The sequence below is a fragment of the Lissotriton vulgaris genome, chromosome 7 (assembly GCF_964263255.1).
Source record: "Lissotriton vulgaris chromosome 7, aLisVul1.2, whole genome shotgun sequence".
In the NCBI taxonomy this organism is placed as follows: Eukaryota; Metazoa; Chordata; class Amphibia; order Caudata; family Salamandridae; genus Lissotriton; species Lissotriton vulgaris.
Genome location: NC_141695.1, coordinates 1755216573 through 1755238910, shown reverse-complemented (window position 1 = coordinate 1755238910; position 22338 = coordinate 1755216573). Strand labels below are relative to the sequence as shown.

General features: G+C 44.3%; 1 protein-coding gene across 1 annotated transcript in view; it reads right to left on the bottom strand.

Annotated features, from left to right (window-relative positions):
- The window catches only part of LOC147706589 (cell adhesion molecule CEACAM6-like), a 112595-nt gene that overhangs the window by 10993 nt on the left and 79264 nt on the right, over positions 1-22338 (bottom strand). Inside the window, exons 5-7 of the mRNA XM_086933081.1 lie at positions 16461-16580; positions 12798-12868; positions 12263-12316 (exon numbers count right to left, since the gene is read on the bottom strand). Of these exons, the coding sequence (XP_086789207.1) occupies positions 12263-12316; positions 12798-12868; positions 16461-16580 (245 nt within the window). The remainder of the gene's footprint in view (positions 1-12262; positions 12317-12797; positions 12869-16460; positions 16581-22338) is intronic.

Here is a 22338-nt window from a genome sequence, read left to right as displayed (position 1 = left end):
ACCCGGAACACCAGAGTACTCCACGAAAGGTTGATGGACACAGCCGTAGATATGGGCATTGATGTTAGTCGTTCTAAAGTCCTTCAGAAACCATACAGAGCAGACTTTTCCGACAAAGACTTAGAGAACATGAATGTGTCAGGAAAACAAACCCAAATAAAAGAGCTACTGAAAATCCTACAGAAATGGGGAGACATAGATAAATGGAAAACTCGGTGGGCAAAGAAAAGGGAAGATAATAAGACTAAAACCCAGACTTCAGAATATGTGCTAAAAGAAGTAGGTCCCGCAGAAAAATTGTGTCCCATGAGAGAAGTACCTGGGGGAAAATATGTCCATGTCCCTTGGTACCGACAGGATATTGTGTCATTTACTAATGACTTTCCAAAATTACGGGAGAAACCAGTTGACTGGTATAGACAGGTCGAACGCTTCATAAAGGTTCAGAAATGTCTTCTGAAAGATCTGGATGGGTTTTTCGACATTGTGGTGCCCGTAGATTTGTGGACCGAATGCAAAATTGAAATTAATTGGCCTAATGATGAATATGAGAGAGGCTCCAAAACCGGAGCTCCCTCACCCGAAGTAATGAGGAAGTATGACCAAGTCATACAATACCTGAAGAAAAAGGTGCCCGCAAAAGAAACTGATTGGACCCGGATAGATAGAATTACCCAAGAGCGCGATGAAACAGTCCACTCCTTTTATGAAAGGTTACTGCAGGTGTTCAAAACTTACAGTGGAATCGATAATGTGGACATGAAGGATATGACCCATTTCAGTTACCGATTCGTGTTAGGATTAAGACCTGAAATATCCCAGTGGATTTGAGATAATAAAATCAGTTGGCAAGGTAAGCCCATAGATGATGTCCTCAAATATGCCAAGTACTGCGAGGATGAGATAGAAAATAAGAAGAAAGCCCTTAAGGAGAAGGTCATGTGGGCACAAGTGAAATTGGCGGAACAGCAAGAAAAACAGTTAAGTAAATTGAATAATAATAATGCACAAAATCCCACTGCTGGGGGAGGAGGGAAACCCCGGGTGAAAATGAGTCGGGAAGAGGCTATGAAAAAATTCCCCTGTCACGGGTGCGGTCAGATAGGGCATTGGAGAGACGAGTGTCCACATTTGCAGGCTGGTAATGCCCCCGTAAATGGTTTAAATCCACAGGTGCAGAAAGAGGGGACACGGAAGAACCAACCACAGGTAAAGCAGCCTCCGTTGCCTCGCGCTCCTAGACAAAATTATAAGAATCAGGCTCAGCAGAATGAAAGGGCCGAGGTGTGGGAAGGAGAGAATGAAAGGAATGCAGCAACTTCACAGTTTTTGTTAAACGATTCCTTCCTTTGTGATGATCAATACTGACGGGGCCTGAGGGGGGAGGACAAGGAGTGCGTACTTGGCGCCTCCTTACCGGTAGACCAGACAGGACCATACATCGAAGGAAAGGTTGAGGGAAAAGACGTCACCTTTCTGTTGGACACTGGTGCTACCCGTTCCACTGTGAGAACCGTGGATGTTCCTAACCTACCCCTCTCGGGAGAAGCTATCCAAGTAGTGGGTGTTTCAAATCAAATAATCAGTACTCCAGTAACTGAACCCATGGAGGTTTCCATTGGAAATTTCAAGGAAATGCACAGATTTGTGGTCTGTGACTCCAGTCCCGTGAACTTGCTAGGACGAGATTTGTTGTGCAAAATGAATTGTACCATCTTTTGCACACCAAAGGGCGTCGAAATTCAGACCCCAGATGAAAATAGCCTGTACAAATTGATGTTACTAAAACCAGACACAGAAATTAAACTCCTGTCCATTAAAGACTTACCTGAAGAACTACAGCTAAAGGTGGTACCTGAAGTGTGGGATTTCACTGGGAGAGATGTAGGATTAATGGCAAATGTAGACCCAGTTAAAATAGCAATAAAAACAAATGCTGTTTACCCCAGAACAAGACAGTACAAAATGAGTGCAGAAGTAAAAGCGGGAGTCGCAATTGAAATAAACAGGTTGCTTGAAGCAAACATCATACAGGAAGTAATGAGCAGTCCGTGTAATTCGCCCATAATTGGAATTAAATAGCCTAGCGGAAAGTACCGGGCAGTGCAGGACCTGCGCAAGGTAAACCAAATTGTTGTACCTTGCTGTCCCATTGTGCCCAACCCCGCAGTGATACTGTATCAGATTCCTTGGAATGCGGAATGGTTCACTGTCATTGACTTGTGTCATGCATTCTTTTCCATCCCATTGCATCCCGAAAGCAATTTTCTTTTTAGTTTTGAATTTGACAGCCATGTCTATGTCTGGAATCGTGTCCCCCAGGGGTACACTGAAAGTCCTTCGATTTTCAACCAGATCCTAAAGAAATGCCTTGAATCCTTAGTGCTGCCAAAGGAGTCTGTTTTGGTACAGTACATAGATGATCTTCTGGTGGCGTCCAAAAGTCAAACCGACTGTGTCATTGATACCATTGCCTTGTTGAATCACCTAGGCAAGGGAGGACATAAAGTATCGCCAGACAAATTACAGTTCTGTAAAAACTCAGTGAAATATCTGGGGCACCAGATAGAGAAAGGGATCCGAAAAGTTACTACAGAGAGGATCAAAATAATTCGAGCAATGGAACTACCCAGAGCCCAGAAGGAAGTAAGAATATTCCTGGGAGTTGTAGGGTACTGCAGGCAATGGATTGTAGGATTTGCAGCTCTAGCCAAACCTTTGATAGAAATGACCAAGAAGGGAGTGGAAGATCCAGTTAGTTGGGACGATGAAAGCATGAACGCGTGGGTAAAATTGCGAAATTGCCTGTGTTCAGCCCCTGCCTTAGGAATGCCTGATTATTCCAAGAACTTCGAACTGTTCTGTGATACAAGAGACAATTGTGCACTCTCAGTCCTAACACAGGAACATGGACTGAATAGGCGTCCAGTGGCCTACTTTTCGGCCACTCTGGATCCAGTGGCTGCTGGATTACCCGGATGTCTGAAAGCAGTAGCTGCTACTTGTGCAAGTCTGGAACAAAGTGAAAACATTGTTATGGGACATCCTGTCACTGTATATGTTCCGCATTCAGTTGTGATCTTACTGACCCGAACCAAGACCCAGTATCTCACCCCTAGTCGGCTGACTAAGTACGAGAGAATTCTTATAGGTGCTGAGAATGTAATCATCTCCAGGTGTAATATTTTGAACCCCGCAACACTGTTGCCCATTCCCCTAGATATTGAAGATGATGAGGTAGAGCACAACTGCCTGGACCTAACTGAATTTAGCACTAAGCCACGTCCTGATATCAAAGAAATAGCCTTGCTTGATGAGGATCTTATGATGTTTGTAGATGGCTCATGTTTAAGACATGAGGATGGAGGTCTGAGTGCTGCCTATGCTGTAGTTCCATTGGAGACAATCTTGGAAGCATCTTACCTGTGCGATATAAAATCTGCACAAGTAGCAGAATTAATCGCATTGACAAGAGCTTGTAAACTGGGGAAAGGAAAAAGGGTAACTGTTTATACAGACAGCCAGTACTGTTATGGGGTTGTTCATGACTTCGGCCAACTATGGTTGCAAAGAGAATTCATGACTTCCTCAGGTACCCCTATCAGAAATGGAAAGGTGGTACAGAACTTGCTGGAAGCAATCCAATTACCCCAAGAATTGGCTGTGGTCAAGTGTGCGGCTCACAGGTCTGGAAATGATGATGTGACAGCCGGAAACCGATACGCTGACCAAATCGCCCAATACTGCTCCCGATACAAAATGTCCCTCAAAGTCAAATTATGGGGAGGTGGAAGCAGCTGCCAACTTATGGTGTTTGAAAGCGTGTCTACCTGGGAGGAATTGAAAGAAATACAACAGGCAACAGACAGGGAAGAAAAAGACAGGTGGGAAAGGGATGAATGTACACCGAGAGATGAGGATGGTGTCATGGTTTACAAAACTGGTGTGCCTGTACTACCAGACAGTCTGATAGCCCCAATGGCTAGGATCATACATGAGGACACACATATTGGGAGAGATGCCATGTGCCGCATGTTTAACAAGGTATTCCATAACTCAAAGTTCAGGAACATAGCAGAAAAACTTTGCCAGAGGTGCTTAGTGCGCCAACAGTTCAACGCAGGAAAGAAGACAGTAGTGGAGCAAAGCACGATTGGGAAGGCAGAAGGTCCCTTTGTTAGGATGCAGGCGGACTTTATCCAATTGCCCAAGTGCAAGGGATACAAATATGTTCTAGTCATAGTTTGCCTGTTCTCTAGATGGGTGGAGGCCTACCCAGCAAAGAAAAATGATGCCATAACTATAGCCAAACTATTACTTAGAGAGCTTATACCTAGATTTGGAATTCCAGAGACTATTGAAACAGACAGAGGTGGGCATTTTTCCAACGAAATCCTAAAAGAACTCTGTACAGCATTTAAGATCGAACAGAAATTGCACTGTGCATATCATCCAGAGGCTTCTGGAATAGTTGAACAAGTGAATGGCACCATCAAGTCCAGACTGGCGAAAGTGTGTGATTCCACCAAAATGAACTGGATAGAAGCTTTGCCCCTTGTGCTGATGAGTTTGAGAAGTGTTCCGAACCGAAAAACAGGCCTAAGTCCTCATGAAGTACTAATGGGAAGAGTAATGCGACAGGCATGGGTACCTGGACACAAACTGCTAAGTATTTCTGATGATTTGGTGCTAGAATACTGCAGGCAGCTGTGTGACCAAGTGTGTTCTATCTCTCACCAGATTGGAGAGACTGCTGCCGAATGGCCTACAACTCCAGCACATAACTTGAGACCTGGTGATTGGGTGGTGTTAAAGAAACACACCCGAAAGAGTTGCCTTAAACCAAAGTGGGGAAAGCCGAGGCAAGTGATCCTTGTAACCACAACTGCTGTGAAGTGTGCGGGTGTGCCGAAGTGGATCCATGCCAGCCATACGAAGCCAGTGACAGGAGAAAACGCGACTGAAGCAGAAGGTAGCGCAGCTGAGGAGACTCCAGAAGAGGGTCCAGATCTCGCTGACATCGAACTACCGAGCTCAAGTCAGGACGTTGAGTGGTTCTCTGCTGACGACCAAGTTCTTGATCCAATAAGAACCCGAAAATATTCTTACCTAGATAGTGAGTGGGATAGTGAAGGTAAGACAGAAATAGAGGAATAAGGTCAGGTCATCGAAACTCACAACAAACCTGATCAGGGAATAGGCCAAGTAGGGACAGACCAAGTTATCGACACTCCTCCTGAAACTTCAGAAACTGGAAAGGGACAGATAGTGATTAAAGCTGAAGTTCATGCGGAAGAAAATCAAGGGGTCGAAGTGCATGAACAGGAACAGATAGAAATAGATGAACGCGTTCAGGAAACAGAATCACAACTGTCTGAAAATAGAAATCAAACACCATTAAAACCTGAACAAGGCCAGCTTAGAAACCAGGCAGAAGAAACTAATGAAAGACCTGGAACTAGTCAGACAGGAAGGGAAATAGACACTGATGAAACAATAGTGCCACAACGAAGCGAAAACAAGAGAGTTCACGAGGAAGGCCAAGTTTCCTCGACCACTAAAGGGCTCAAGAAAAATAATGAACCCCGATACATAAAAAGACTGAGACTAAGGATAAAGACAGTTGAAGAAAAACTAGAAGACCGAAAAAGGGCTGCCAGTGAAAGAAAAGAAGCCCGAGTCCAGTCCAACCGACGGAGTGCACGAGTAAAGAAACAAAACAAACTGTATCGGAGCCCTGAATGGACTTACTCGGTATTGGAAGAAATTGATGAGCCCGAAACCAGTGGCAAAAGTGACGAAGAGTCAATTACTGATCGGAGTTCTGACGAAGACCCTCCTTGAGGAAAACCTGAGAGAACCTTCGGTGAAAAGAAACAAAGAGGGGTTGGAAAACCACCTGTAAGCGACTATGTCTGATTCGAATGTAAATGGAAGATCCAAATTTAGCTGTTGTAAAACCTGCTGTAAAATCTGTTTTTGTAGTATAGCTGTACTGATAATAATATGGATAGGACTCACAGTTTTTATACCTTTTATGATAAGTAAAGACCCTAACTTGTACCCCACTAACCCAGAGACTCTAGACACAGAAACTGTACAGACTGAAGAAACTCCACAAAGTGTAGAAAGACGTGACAACCCTGCTGTACTAAAACAAAAACGACCCTACTTAGATGCATCAGATGAGGGGGGACTACATTTTCACAAGATGAAAAACAGAACTCAGTTAAATGTCTTCGCTAATCTTTTAGTGCACTATGTAGAAGCTATGGAAATAGAAGATTGTTACGTATGTATGAAGCTACCTACTTCTGTAGCTGAAAGCGTGACATATCACCATTTACCCTTGACCTATGGAATTTCCTGTAGTATATTAGCAAGCTTATTCTATAGAAGCACTTTACAGTACTACTACTCAAACACTGACGTAATCTTTTCAGAACTTCCTGTTCGAGGAAACCTGAACATTGTACATATTAGAAGCGAGGTAACCCGTTATATTGGAGAATATTTCCTGACCATAGGTGATATAGACTTAAATGAAGCTAGAGAAAATATTCTGACCTGTTCCTTACAAGAGCAGGAAAAGATGTTCCTGAAAATGGCAGAAAGAAGGAGGGAGAAATTTCAGAAAAAGGCCAATGATGAGAAAGATAGAATCCCTAGATGGGCAGAGAATATGGAAAGCACCTCAGAAGGCGAAGCTAGTCCTGCATTGTTGCTGGATTTTGAACGGAAAGGGAAACTCTGTCTTCATAGAGAAAAGACTAGTTATTATAACAATGTATTCATCGGTTCCAGCGAGTGTGAACATAATTACAAGGTAATTGGAGGTTGGGGTTTCAAAAATAGGTCAGAACCGGTGTTTCCTGGAATTTATTATATATGTGGAAACAAGGCTTATTTCAAACTGCCCGATCACTGGTATGGAAGCTACTATTTTGGCATTGTTTTCCCGAAAATATACCATGTGAACGACGCTGCTGGAAGCAATGAAGATACTAATGGCTTAGTGCGTAGTAGACGTGAAAGTGTAGGAGAAATTATAGGTGATATATTTAGTGCACTGATACCTGGAATGGGGGTAGTTCTGAATACTCACCGTATCTGCAAATTGTCTACAGTAGTGGATCGGTTATCAACTGACACTGCTGCTGGATTCCTGCTGGTCAATACTGAAATGGTTGCGATCAGATCAATGGTTTTACAGAATCGCCTTGCTCTTGACACCCTATTGGCAAAAGAGGGCGGAGTCTGCAGGGTGCTGAAGGCGCAACATTGTTGCACTTACATTCCTGATAAAAGCATTGAAATAAAGAAATATGTAAGAAACATAACTAGTTTGGAAAAAGAACTCAAACCATTGGAGGTTGATAGTGCCTGGACGAGACTGACTGATGGTCTCTCCTCTGTAGGTAGTTGGTTTTCTAACTTGGGTAAAAATCTTTTATGGAAAATACTGATGCCAATAGCTGGAATAGGTGTGGTTGTACTGATTATATTTATCTGCTGCAAATGTCAAAAATGCAAAAAGAGATATACAGTGAACAAAAGAGGAGTGAAGAGAAATGTTGATGAGCTAGAATTAGAAGAATTGAAAAACGAAATTTACAAGAGAGCTAAAAGCTTTCACCCTAATAAAGATGCAGGAAGAAAGCTCAACAACAAGTTTGTGGACATAGAGATGAATGATATGCAAGAATGAGGTTGGCATCTGTTTCCATTTATAGTGATGATAGTAAATATCATCAAAGAGGGGATTGATGGAGCAAGGATTCGCACGTAAAGCGACTTGCTCTCATTCATGAACCTCGTCTAACCTCTAATAAGCATTAACCAATCCTGTCCGTCTTAATTTTCACCTTTTCCAAATACACGCGGGTGCCCGAGAGAAGCTCGCATCTATGTTTATTAATTGTAATGATGCTTGCACTACTGAATGGCCGCTTCGCAGAAATCCAGTCTGCGCATGCGTCGGTCATACCCACGTGATGTGACGCACTCGCAATTTGGAGGGATGTTTTAGCTCATGTGCATTATGGCTAAATATGGCCGCTTGTCTTTAACCATGCTCTCTGCTAGCTCATGCTGCTTCTGCATATCTGTCTTTCCCACATTAACCCTCAATGCTATAGATATTACACAGTAAGGGGTGCAAAGAAGCTTCTTCATGGTATACAGTGTATTCAATTTTTCTGTGTTTCTAATTTGTTTTCGCTTACTTTTCATGTACCGCCTATCTGGGGGCCTGGGAGTTGGGGAGCTGCGCCATTTTAGAAGCCCATGTGGACCTGGTCACCTGACAAGTGGACTGGGCCTCGCATCCGTGGAAATCAGCCAGCTGGCTACCGAAGCTGAGATGCTCCTGGGAACCTGCCCCATAACCCAGAGAGGAGAAGCTGAATTTTACCTGAACTGTTACATTTGTTTCTTCTACTGTATGCTCTATTGTACTCTTCTACACGTATGCCTGGGAACAGGAATTTAAGGGGTGGGTACTGTCATTTGAATATTAAAACATGGGAACGCAGAATTTAGGAGGTGACTATGACCTAACCACCTCTCCTGACCAATCATAAGTTGGGACCTTGTCACTTGCAACATTTGTGGGTGGTCTGGGGGTCCCAGAATAGTATAACTAGTCTTGTTCAGCTTAGAGAAATTGTCCGACTTGTCCGAGTAGCTGACCTGTCACTGACCCTACGAACTCTATAGGTGATTGATACAGAGCGCTGCGGAGCACTCTGTCCGTACTTTCCACAAACTCCAAGGGGTGGAAATAGTCTTAAGTGCTGACGAAGCACTTTGCTGGGAGATTCGAAAACCCAATCGGGGTTACTGGCGGATTCCGTGCAGAGGAGGAGTAACGCAGGCGTTGCATCTGAAGCTGCAGGTGTTGGTCGTGCCCTTTGATGAGCCCAGTCCTGACCCAAAACCTAAGGGTATCCTGTCCTGACTGTCCTGAGCTGTACCTGCTCGCCTACTGGCATTCCGAATCCTTGAGGGTCCTTGTCCCCGCCTATTCCCAAACTGACCCGTGGCCAGGGTTAGTCCTCATTCTGTCCTAGGTAAATATATGTGTGGGAGTCTGTCTAACTATACTCTTACTTTTCCTCTTCTTAATAAAGCACTCTTGCCTGTGATATTCTTCTATCACCTTTTCGAAAGTGACTTTTATGAAATTGTTTATTAGTAATGTTCCACTTTTCCCCCTACCTATAGGAGATTATTAAAACTGATTGCATATTTTAGCTTGTTCCATTATCCCTTCCCTTTAGTATGGTTGCTGTGAATTTAGTGAAGATAGCTTAGAGTTAGTAATTAGAACACGAATATTACGTACCCATATTAGCCCTATTTTCATTCACTCTGCCTTAGTTTAAAGTTCGTACTGATTAGCATGTTCCCAAATACGCATACCCTGTAGTATTCATTAGTACTCTATGGTGCTTGCCTTAATCCATAGCTACATTTTGGGTTTGATCTTGATCATTGATGTTCTGATTTGTATCTGCCTGTTATTCATGGCATATTCATTCTAAACTAACTTCATATAAACTTTTTAAACCACATCAGGTGTCTGTGGTCATTACGTATCACCTAGTGTTATTAAATGTACTGAATGTGTAAGGTATTTCTGCCCTGATAGGAATCTTGTCACCTGTCCACTGCTAGCTCCTGATCCATCAGGAGTAATGTGCCTGTGGTAAGTCAGGTACATGTATAGTAAGTGGTGAGAGAGTCACCCCCTGAATTACTCATAGTAGCGTGTAAGAATCACCCGGTTCGTGCAAACTCAGTCATCTTATGCACGCCAGGGCCCAGTGCGTGGAAATTGGTAAATTAGTGGCCCGGGTGAACTGCGCGCTCTATCACAGTTTCATGCAAAGAGCATCAGTCGGGGGTTTGTGTTCTCAGTATGGTCGATGTCGGTGCAAAGAGCTGGTTCTGGGTGCTATTCGAAGCTCTGCATCGGCAGGAAACGCAGGGTGGTTAGTATCGATGTGAAGAGCACTATGCAGATAAAGTTTGGAGTCTGCAGATGGGACGCTCATGTTGGCAGTCGAATGCAGGTTCCATATTGACTTTCAATCAATCAATCAATCAGGCGTTTGTTAAGCGCGACTACTCAAGCGTAAGGGTCTCAAGGCGCTGGGGGGAGGGGGGGACTTTGATCAAATGTTCTTGCAAGGTGACTGAGGACGGTTCTTTTTTGATGCAAAGAGCCCAGAAGCCCTGAATGTTCACCCAGAGTCCAGTTCTTGCAGTTTTTAACTTGGAGAAATGAAGTACATTCTGACGCAACCCAAGGGTCCAGGACCTGGGGAGGTATCCCTTGAGGGTCAGGGCTCACTCCAGCAGAAGCCAGCAGCAGGGTCAAGGCAGGTTAAATTGGTGCTGGTCAGGTGCAGGGGGAGGCCTCTGGAAGCTTGTTGTTTCGATGTAGCTCAAATAGGAAGTCAGCCAACTGGCCCTTCCTCCTTCAGACAGCAGCGTAGTGCTTTTTCTAAAACCTCTCAGGTCCAAGGGCACTCTGATGAGAGGTTCTGAGGATGCCACTTTCATACCAAGTGCCAGCTTCAGTGTGGGGTCACCCCCTTTGTCTTACCCTCACCGGTTCTTGACAGTTCTTCTCTTTCCCCTGTGTCTGGATCCACTCTCTCCAGAGGGCATGCTGTTCCATGTGTGGGCTGCATTTGCCAGTGACAGAGCAGGCAGCTTCAGAAATCAGGAAGGGGTGGTTACAGCCCTCAGGCTACCCTTAAACTCAGAAACGGCTGAGTACAACCCCCCTCCCAGGCAATCCTGCTCAGGAGAGGAACACCCGTCCCAATACCCAAGGACTTTAGTCCCCTGTCTGGCAGTAATATGCATCACATCACAGGAGAGCCATTAAGTCTCCTGTGGTCCTGGCCACTGACAAAAAGGCACATTTGGTTTAGGCAGAAAAATGCCAACTTTCTAAAAGGCACCCTTAGGGGAGACCAAGCGCATAAATAAAAGTAGTTTTTTATCAACATACTAAAACGGTTCCCTCCAGATATACCTGACTGCAAAGTTCAGGCAAGAATGGGAGGACTGAAAGTATTTCTTCCAGACACACATGTGGGTAGATTAAATGCACTTTGTAGGTCCGATGACATTTAATGTTTAAGCCACTAATGCAATCTCCATGGCCAACAATAGCTCAGGTGACGGCACAGTAGATGTGATGATGATGAACAAAGGATACAGCACACAGACAATATGACGATATATACAGAAAGTCCCAACCACTAGGACATATTTACATTTGATGTAAACAAATAATCATTCAGGAGTACATGAAGGTCAGCAATACATGAATTGTTGGGACTGACGAGATGTCAACATTTCGACCTCAACACAATCATTTAAACTGGGTCTTCCTCAGGACAGAAACGAGGTAGCAACCAAGCTATAGGGTTCAGATGGGAATTACTTATACTTCCAAGAAACCAATCACCACTTGCACTGCGCGGTCGCCAGGAACACCTTGATATACTATTGAACTGCCTTGAATATATCTGTATGATCTATTTACACAATAATCAATAGCTATCCTCTGTGCTGCCTGTTATTTTGAGTGGTCAACAAGGAGGACATGTCCACAGAGTCACTATTGAATGACAAACGATTAACGAGTGGTTCCTACTAGAATATTCTATCTATACATGTATATCGAATTACTCATGTTCCTTGGAATATAATGTAGCCCCTTTATTTTTATGATATTACAGACTAGTTTAAGTTGTAAATAGAACAGGGAATCTTCTATTTATTACAACGATAGATACTGTGAGACATTCAACACATGCGAACTACATATGCTGGCCTTTGCGCTCACACACACACACATGCGTGTAACTTCACAGGTAAACACTGTCAAAGGCAAACTATGACAAAGGGGAATTTGTTTGATGTAAAAGTACTGAAGCCTATTCTCTTTTCTCACCCCAGCCCTCAGCCATTCATCCATCCATGTGCCAGTTATTCACTCCGTCATTCATCCATAATCACATACATTCACCTACTTACATAACACTGACATTCACAAGATTACCAAGCACTTTAATGAAAAGCCAGACCTTTTGGCTTTTCAATGCTTAATTTAAACAGCAGCGTGTCCTCGCCATAGAACTGGATCAGCTGCTCTCCTTAAGACCTTCGTTGTGGAGGACAGCTTTAGTAAACTTCCAAAGGGTGAAGAGATATAGGGAAGAGAAAGTTAGATACTCACTGAGTAGGGCTTCTCATGAGGACCCAGGCGTGGGGGGAGTGCTGGTCCCAGGCTCTAGGAAGGAAAAGTGAAGATACAGTTTTACTGCCATGCTGTAGTATTGATTGTCTATCCAGAAGCATTTGTCTGGGGGATACATCCACAGGGCACAACCCTCTCTTTCAAGGTGAATTTCCACAAGGGGGGGCTGACATCTGACCTGCATGCCTTGGTGCTGTGGCCTGTCATATATGGCTCACATACATACCATTGCATCAGCCCATATTAGTTAAAACATATCAAATGATAAAGGGTGTAGGTGAAGGGGGATGGAGGTGAGGGATACGCACACGCACACCTACACACACACCCACACACACACCCACACACTCCAACACCCCCTCACACAAACACACACACACCAACACTGAGCACAAACACTTGTCCAGTTCTATCCCTTCCTGTTTCTTCTGCTGGGGATTCGAATGGTCACCTTCAAGCTGATAGAAAAATGTGCACCTTACAAATGTGCTGACACAGAATAATATACACTTACCCTGGTGTCCCCTGCGTGAGTTATTCTGGTTACTTCTGCAGAAGAGTCTGGGTGCGGCGGCTTTGACGTCACTATGAACAACAGATCATTCTAAAGTTACAATTTAGCTGCTTTAAACATTGTATGAGGGAGGCAGTGAGATGAGAAAGAGAGACAGAGAGAAAGAAAGAGATAGACAGGGAGACAGAGAAAAAAAGAGAGCGATACATAGAAAGAGCGAGAAGTGGGACAGAGAGAGAGAGACAGCGAGAAAGAGAGCATGATGAGAGAGGTAAGAACAGTAAGAAAGAGAGAGTGAAATAGAAAGCCAGAGATAGATAAACTGAGAAATAGAGGGAGAGGAAGAAAGAGAGATGGTTGAGTGAGAATGAGAGACTTTCACAGGAAGAGCCTGCTGCAAGGATTCGGCCATGACCCCATGGGCCACGTGACACGCCCCTGTGCCTTGTGACATAGGTTTGCCCCTGGTGGGGTGTATTCGAAACACAGGTGGAAAGGTGGATTAAACTCCCATTGGGTATGGCTGGGCATATAGCCATCATTCAAATGGTCGTGCTACCTCATTTCCTCTATCTTTTTACACATATTCCCCTTGCCCTGACCAGCCGTTTGTCCATCTCTCCACAGGGGTTGCTCATCCGGCTCATATGGGCCGGCGCGCGGCCTCACATTCACAGGGAAGTCCTTACCCTCCCCTGTGATCACAGCGGCTTTGGGGTCCCTGACTCCCAACTTATTTTTACATAGCTCGAGCTCATTACACTTACTACTGGTATCACCCAGATGCACGGTTACAGTTCATTAAACCACAACGGCCACAACTAGCTCACCTTCAACTGGCTACCATATTTCCTCCAGGGCTTCCACGCAACCCTAATGCAATACAGACACTTGCTACTGCTAATTGGGCATGGTTTAAACTTTTACGCTGTCTTGGTAGAGATGCTCTCTACTCCCCCACGCATCCCACTTATAAACCACCCATGATCCGGTCACTCGGGAGCAAATGGTGCAGTGCACTCTGGATGCCCAAGACCTGCAGATTGCGGGCAACCTATTCATAGATGGTGCGCTCATGCCCAGCTCTACGATGGCCGGGGGGCACTTGTCAAATATGGACAGATTCACGTTTCAACGTATGTATAGCAAGTTGCGAGCTGTGCTGCCCGCCTATGATTACGTCCCTCGACAATGGTCATCTGGGGCCCGATTCACAGAACTAACTTAAGACAAAATCCTAAACTTACTACCATTTTGGTATTCACAGAAGGCGCCTACTCATTTAGGTATAACTCCCAACACTGGGGAGCTCATACCCTCCCCACGGTGGCTGTTGGGCTGAAAGACCTCTCCTTCTGTGACACTCATTCTGAATTGTATGCCTCTCTACAGCCCATTATATCCAGGACTAAGGATATTTGGAATCCACTGCAAAATTATTTATTATGGAAGGTTGACTTACAAATGATGAAACAACCGATTAGCTATATGTCCTCTGTCGCTATTTATATTATTTGTCCCAACATGACCAGAAGGTTTAGGGGCCCTAATTTGCTTTTGTCACTCAGGGCAGTGGCTGGGTCCATTCACCTGAATGGAGTGGAAGTGCTTGCTCCCACCCTCAGGGATCACCGGCTTGCCATCTGGAGGCTATCCCTAGTTAAAAGCTATGAGGATCTCCTCACATGAGGTGTCCTCCCCCATGACTACACTGGACAGCCCTGTGTTAACCACCTTTTCGGAAAGGTGGCATCACCTCTGTAGTGCCCTACATGTTGGCAGTTAAAGCACAGCCTGTTGTTCAAGAGTATTTTAAGCTCTGAGTCACCCTGCCTCTGCTTGTCAGAGTTGAGATGGGCTCTCCTGACTTTTTAGGGTGCTGGGGTCCTGAGGAAGTATTTTTGGTGGTCTCACCACCACCCTCCTTTGCTTTCAGTGGGTCTAACCCCCCTTCTTAAGGTTATGCCCTGGGTCTTTTTAGGTACTCTTGTACCTACCCACTCATCGGCTTCTTAGCCAACTCCTTAGGACTAGAAATCTCTGAATCTCGAAGGATGCTGTTTAACTTTTCGTGAGTACAGTTGCTTAGACTGTGCTCTTTCATAATTAAAATATAGAGCCCATCACGAGTTTTCCAACTCATTGCCTTTTATCCAGCCTTAAAACCATTTGTCAATATAATCACTACCACTATATTTGGGGACAATCCCTTTGTGGATTTCTGGCTCAAAGGATTCCTCCTTCTCCCTCAAACTATTGTTCCTGCCACCATCTTTAGGCCTCAAGTCAAACTTCACCCTTCTTACCTCAAGAGCTAGTCTCCTCCCTCAAGGCCCAGCTTTTTCTCCTCCTGTGAGAGTTGGTCAAGCTGTTACTCCTAGCTTCCTACCACCCGTCCCGTGGAGGTTCCACTAGAGTGGCTGCTGTCACTTCCCACTGGTGAAGGTGGTCTGGGATAGGATAAAGAGTTTTGGCCTTCCCCATCTTTTTCTACTTGAGCAAGAGCCGCACCCTCACCTTCTTCAAGGTCATCTTCTATTATTTGGCCCTCCCTATCTAGATTGGCTTGCTCAAAGGAGCTGAGAGCTCCCCGACTTCCTCCTTTTTGATAGTTTCCTGTAGGGCATACCTCTTAATTTGCACACAAATTATTGATCTTCAGTGCTGAAATGACTATCATGTCAAGATTCTGTGCAGACTCCATTTGGCCTAACCTTTTTCTTTAGAAGTTGGGACCTTTCAAAAATTGGCCAAACATTTTAAAACTTTTTCCTAACTTGCGTGGACTTTTTAATTGTACTTTTGGAATGGGGTCTACACAGGGCGCTAACAATCCAATTTGAAAAAAAATCATAAATATTGCTATAAAATTAATTATGAGGCTAAAGTCAATTTAGTGGATTTAACATGCACAAATCCCTTATGACCAAGTGGTACTGCGAAACAGGTTCAGTATCCGCACCCCTGTAACACCAATGTAGAAAAGTGTAACATTGTTTTGCAAGGGGGTTAGTCCTCACCATGCAATGCTATCACGATGCATCATCAGAAGGTCCTTGGATTCAAACTAATAAACCCATAGCTCAGTCCTGGTAGTGTGGCAAAGAGCAGTTCGGCTTCACTGGAGGGACATGTGTTAATCATTTCAGAGTACCAACATGGACCGTAAGTAACAGACACAACTCGATAGATAAAAATCTGACACCAATTTATAAAAATTAATTGCATTTGTATATTAATTTAGACACCAAAATGAATGAAATAGCATACACATTACCGGAGTTATAGATTTTAGAAGGAATATTAAATAAGTAAAAAATAATTCATGAAAAACATAACATTGCGATCAATGGGAAAAACCACTAGTGACAATCCGCCACTTCGAGGTTGAGTTACGTGGAACACTTGCAGGGTTAGGGTTGGGTGGGTCCTAGGACCAAGCCACGACCGTCAGTATAATTTTATCTAGCCCAGGTAGTTGTGACACAACAAAAGCACATCATTAAACACAATTCTACATGTCCTAGGAAATTTAAAAGGCAATTACTCCATGCCAGTCTGTAGATTTAAACATACGTGAAAATGCACATTACACATTGTTAATGCTGCACAAAATATAAATCTAAGGTATACTTCCTCACTTGTGATATGAGCAAGTCTTACCGGCTTTCTTTCGTAAACAATAATACACATGGAAGGACACTGATAGGAGTAGGAGCGCAGCGGTGACTGCGATACACGAGATCAGGACATAGTCAACTCCGCAACTCTCAGCGACAGGATCTGAAAGAGAAAACACAGCAGACACTCAGGGAGAGTACCTGAAAGAGATAGCACTGCAGACACTCGGAGACAGTACCTGAAAGAGATAGCACTGCAGACACTCGGAGACAGTACCTGAAAGAGATAGCACTGCAGACACTCGGAGACAGTACCTCAAAGAGATATCACAGCAGACACTCGGAGACAGTACCTGAAAGAGATAGCACTGCAGACACTCGGAGACAGTACCTCAAAGAGATAGCACTGCAGACACTCGGAGACAGTACCTCAAAGAGATATCACAGCAGACACTCGGAGACAGTACCTGAAAGAGATAGCACTGCAGACACTCGGAGACATTACCTCAAAGAGATAGCACTGCAGACACTCGGAGACAGTACCTCAAAGAGATATCACAGCAGACACTCGGAGACAGTACCTGAAAGAGATAGCACTGCAGACACTCGGAGACAGTACCTCAAAGAGATAGCACTGCAGACACTCGGAGACAGTACCTGAAAGAGATATCACAGCAGACACTCAGCAAACACTCAGTGGGAGTGCCTGAAAGAGATAGCACTGCAGACACTCGGAGACAGTACCTCAAAGAGATATCACAGCAGACACTCGGAGACAGTACCTGAAAGAGATAGCACTGCAGACACTCGGAGACAGTACGTGAAAGAGATAGCACTGCAGACACTCGGAGACAGTACCTCAAAGAGATATCACAGCAGACACTCGGAGACAGTACCTGAAAGAGATAGCACTGCAGACACTCGGAGACAGTACCTCAAAGAGATAGCACTGCAGACATTCGGAGACAGTACCTCAAAGAGATAGCACTGCAGACACTCGGAGGCAGTACCTCAAAGAGATATCACAGCAGACACTCAGGGACAGTACCTGAAAGAGATAGCACTGCAGACACTCGGAGACAGTACCTCAAAGAGATAGCACTGCAGACACTCGGAGACAGTACCTGAAAGAGATATCACAGCAGACACTCAGCAAACACTCAGTGGGAGTGCCTGGAAGAGATAGCACTGCAGACATTCAGAGACAGTACCTGAAAGGGATAGCACTGCAGACACTCAGAGACAGTCCCTGAAAGGGATAGCACTGCAGACACCAAGAGACAGTACCCAAAAGAGCAAGCACTGGCAACACCCAGAGACAGTACCTGAAAGAGAAAGCACAGCACATACTCTAAGGCAGAATATGAAAGACAGACTACAGCAGACACTCACAAATAGTATCTTACAGTGAAAGCACTGCAGACACTCAGAGGTTGTACCTGAAAAAGAAATTAAAGCAGACACACTGAGGCAATACGTGAAATGCAAATCACAGCAGACACTCGCAGACAGAACCTGAAAGACAAATCACAGCAGATACTCAAGGGCAGTCAGTGAAAGACAACTCACACGAGACACTCGGCAAACACTCAGTGGGAGTACCTGAAGGAGAAAGCACTGCAGACACTCAGATACTGTACCTGAAAAAGAAAGCATAGTAGACACACCAAAGCAAATACAAATCACAGCTGGCACACTGAGGCAGAACCTGAAAGTCAAATCACAGCAGCTCCACTGAGGGAGTGCATGAAATGCAAATCACAGCAGACTCACTGAGAGAGTGCATGAAATACAAATCACAGCAGAGAAACTGAGGCAATACATGAAAAAGAAATCATAGCTGACATATTGAGGCAGACCTAACAGACAAACCAGAGCAGAAACACCAAGGCAGCACCTAAAAGACAAAATCACAGCAGACACATTCAGGCAGAACCTGGAAGACAAACCACAGCAGACACACTGAGTGAGTGTATGAAATGCAAACCACAGCAGACACACTGAGTGAGTGTATGAAATGCAAACCATAGCAAACACACTGTGTGAGTGCATGAAATAAAAATCACAGCAGACACCTTGACAGAGTGCATGAAGTGCAAATCACAACAGACATACTGAGAGAGTGTATAAAATCCAAATCACAGCAGACACCCTGTGGGAGTGCATGAAAAACAAACCACAACAGACACACTGAGTCAAACTCAAGAGACAAATCACAGCAGACACACTAAGGCAGCACCTAAAAGACACATCACAGGAGACATTCAGCGAAGAACTTGAAAGGGAAAGCACTGCAGAAACTCGGAGGCAGTATCTAAAAGACCAATTACAGAGTAATAGTGAAAATAATTAGAGACAGTGTAGTGCCATAGAGCATGAAATGCCACTTGTAGTGAATATGATGCTAGAAACACACCACTGTTACTTCTGGAGTCTCTCACAAGAAGACAGCAGAGGATTAAGCCACTATAAGAAGAGATGTTTCTAAAACCAAAATCCCAGTGCCCTACTATTCACAAAGGCAAGTTTACAGGTAGACCCTCCGCACGCAGACTTATCCACATATACCTAGGCCGAGATATCCTTCATCAGAGATCCATAAGTTCCAACTCAGGTCAGTAAAGCATGAATCCTGTTCTAATCATCTTTTATTCAGTAATAATACAATTCTAGAGGAACTCTTAAGTTCTAATATCCTCTGGATCCCTTCTCACAGGAGTTTTGTGGATCATCTGCTAAGCATTTTGTAGTGAGAATCTACATCATTTATCGATCCTATCCTCCTTTTATGGAGAATCCCTCCGCTGCAGCCTCAAATCCTCTGGTGCCTGCTGTTAATTTCTCGGGTTTTAAGTCTGAAGCTCTGTAATCAATTCTAAAATTTGTGAATACAGTAAAATCAGGTTCTCAGGACGATCCATGTCCCACACAAATATTTTATTTGTGGGCTCCTATGACTACTGTAGTAATTTGGGAACTGGTTTGCACTGGTTTATACATCTCTTCTATCTGGTATGGTGCCTTCTCATTTGGAAAAGTTTTATGTAAATGTAAAAATGTAAATTGATACTTGTATAGCGCACTACTCACCTGCAAGGGTCTCAAGGCGCTGGTAGGAATACCGCTGTGGAACCCATCCTGGCTTTCCCTGTGAGGCGTCCACTCCTGGGTACCCCCAAGGTGGAGGCCAGGCATCCTTAGCGTTGTGGGGGCTGTTGTGGAGATTAAGCAAGCTATTGCCCAGAGTTGCAGAGTGGCACTCCATGATCGGAATAGGCACCGAGGCGAGAATTATCAGGTCCGTGGAATTTTGAGCACAAGACCCGCCGAGGCGGGGAATTGAACCCTGGTCCTGGGCTAGACCTCTGCATCAGGGTCTGCCGCTCTAATCATTGAGCCACACTTCTCCTCCGCTAAAAAAGAGCCTTTCGTTCTCATTAACCACCATTCAATCTCTCTGCTGCCTCACTGTGCTATGATAACTGATATATGAACAAAGAATAGATGAACAAATAAAACATTCACCCCCAGTCACAGATCTCAGTAAATTCCATAGTTTTTTCCTTTCCCTCACTTCGCCACCCAAGCATGGACACAGCCATATGAACATCAGTCTTGACCCTGTTCCTCATGGGAACAGTCCAGACCGAATTGCCAGGCCAGGTCCTTACTGGACTAGAAACAAGCATCATGGGGCTGGTTTCGGGGTATCACCTCTCATCAGCCAAGTTAGCCTGAATCTGGTGGTATAGCAAGCATGGGGCCCATGTCTGGTAATACCCTTCCCACTTCGGGCGACAAATGCAAAAAGAACCGATGGACGGAATGCTGAACAAATCAAATTGTCACCCCGTCACAGATCTGAGTTAAATTTATCATTTTTTGCTCACCGTGCCATTCCAGTTTGGACCCAGCCATATGCAAATAATGTTTGACCCTGTTCCCCATGGGAAACGTCCAGCTGTTAACTGATACAGCTTTTAAAACTGCTAGTGCTCAATGTTCTGATTATATTGGCACTATATCTCTTCTAACCTCTGCCTATGCTGGATTGCTATTGTTTCTTTTGGGGTATGTTCAGTGTATGCCCCTTATCAAATGGCGCCTCAACCATTTCACTATAGCATTCCCAACAGAACCTTCTCCGTCAGCCCAACTCTCGTCACTTTCTAAGTTATGCTCCTTGATGCTCTAATCAATATTTTGATCCTCTGCTAATCAATAGTCTCTGTTGGACCTGGCCTTTTTGACAGGGCTATCCTCAATCGTTTTGTTTTCTTCCTCCTATTTTTCTGACCTGTTTATGTTGGTTTTAGGACCCAGGGCACTTTACCACTGCTGCCCAGTGCTAAGGTGAAAGTGCATCCTGTGTAAAATGTATGGATTATTGGTTTACCCATCATTTGCATATCTGATTAACTAGTCAGTCCCTAGTAAAGTTCACTAGGGGTACCCAGGGCCTATTAATCAAATGCTGCTAGTGGGCCTGCAGCACTGAATGTGCGACCCACACAAGTAGCACTTTAAACATGTTTCAGACCTTCCACTGCAGGGAAACAGCCTGAACAAGGATTTTTTAACAACGAGTGGCCTTGTAGTAAAGGAAGTGACAGAGTCCACTGTAGATATAGGTTCCTTTAATGTAAGTTCCTTCCAAGATTACAGGTACAGAAGTAAGACAGATAAAGCCCACCAGGAGCTAGCTCTCATCAGCTCAGCCTGACTAGATCAACTCACGTTAAGAGCCAGAGAGTCACCCCAGGCATTCTATGATGTCATCAACATTCCAATCAGTAGAGCACCACAGAGAAGTAGTTTACTACACATCCTCTCTCCTTAGAGAAAGAAAAGAAAGAAGGAAGCATAGACAAAGATACCTCAAGTGTGACATTTGCATAAAAGTACAAAGATGATGTACGCAAATAAATAATGTACAACAAGTACTGCATGAGGTATGATTAGCATGAACAGAAATACTATAATCATAAGTATGAGCAGGAATAGAATAACATGCTAAATTTGAATGGAAAGAAACCACTAAATGCTACTATATGCCACATCCCCTTCCCTTAGAGTAAAAGCATGGCATAGATGAATAAAGAGCAGAGTAGCGAAGAAAAATGGTCACGCTGCCAACTGGGTACACCAGAGAGAAAACCCCCTGAAAAACAAAGGCAAGCGTAGACACAGACCCTTTACAAGCTCCCCTAACAAAACAATCTGACAGAGAAAAATAAAACTTCTCACCCAAAGTCCCACCGACATGAAACCCTTGGCCACGAATCTCAGGCAGGTGGACTTTGACGAAAGCAGAGTGTAAAAAAAAACCAACGATGTTAAACAATCTCCACCAAAAATAGGGAACACAGGGTACTAATACTTAAATATCACAACCTCCCCAAAATAGGGTACACCACAGGAAAGACAACCTGGAATTGAAATAGGGCATTGACTACCCACAAATCAACAACCTCTCCTCAAAAGGGTACACCGCATTGTAGAAAACCTGGGAACTGAAATGGGCATTGACTACCCTAAAATCCACAACATCCCCTAAGTAGGGTACACCGCAGGGTAGGAAACCTGAGAACTGAAATGGGCATTGACTACCCTAAAATCCACAACATCCCCTAAGTAGGGCATGGACGCACAGACCACTACCTCAACAAACTAAAAGAAATGGGCATTGACTACCCACTCACAGACACAACCACACAACCTCCCCTATGTAGGGTACACCGTAGGACCATATCCATGCCAATGGGGCATGGACTACCACCAAACAAATGATGGACTACCACCAAACAAATGATGCAAACTCAAAGAAACATTGGGGCATTGACTACCCACACATACACCACCAAGCACACATTTAAGAAAACAAATCTTAAAAATATGGATGAGAATTGACTACTCAACAA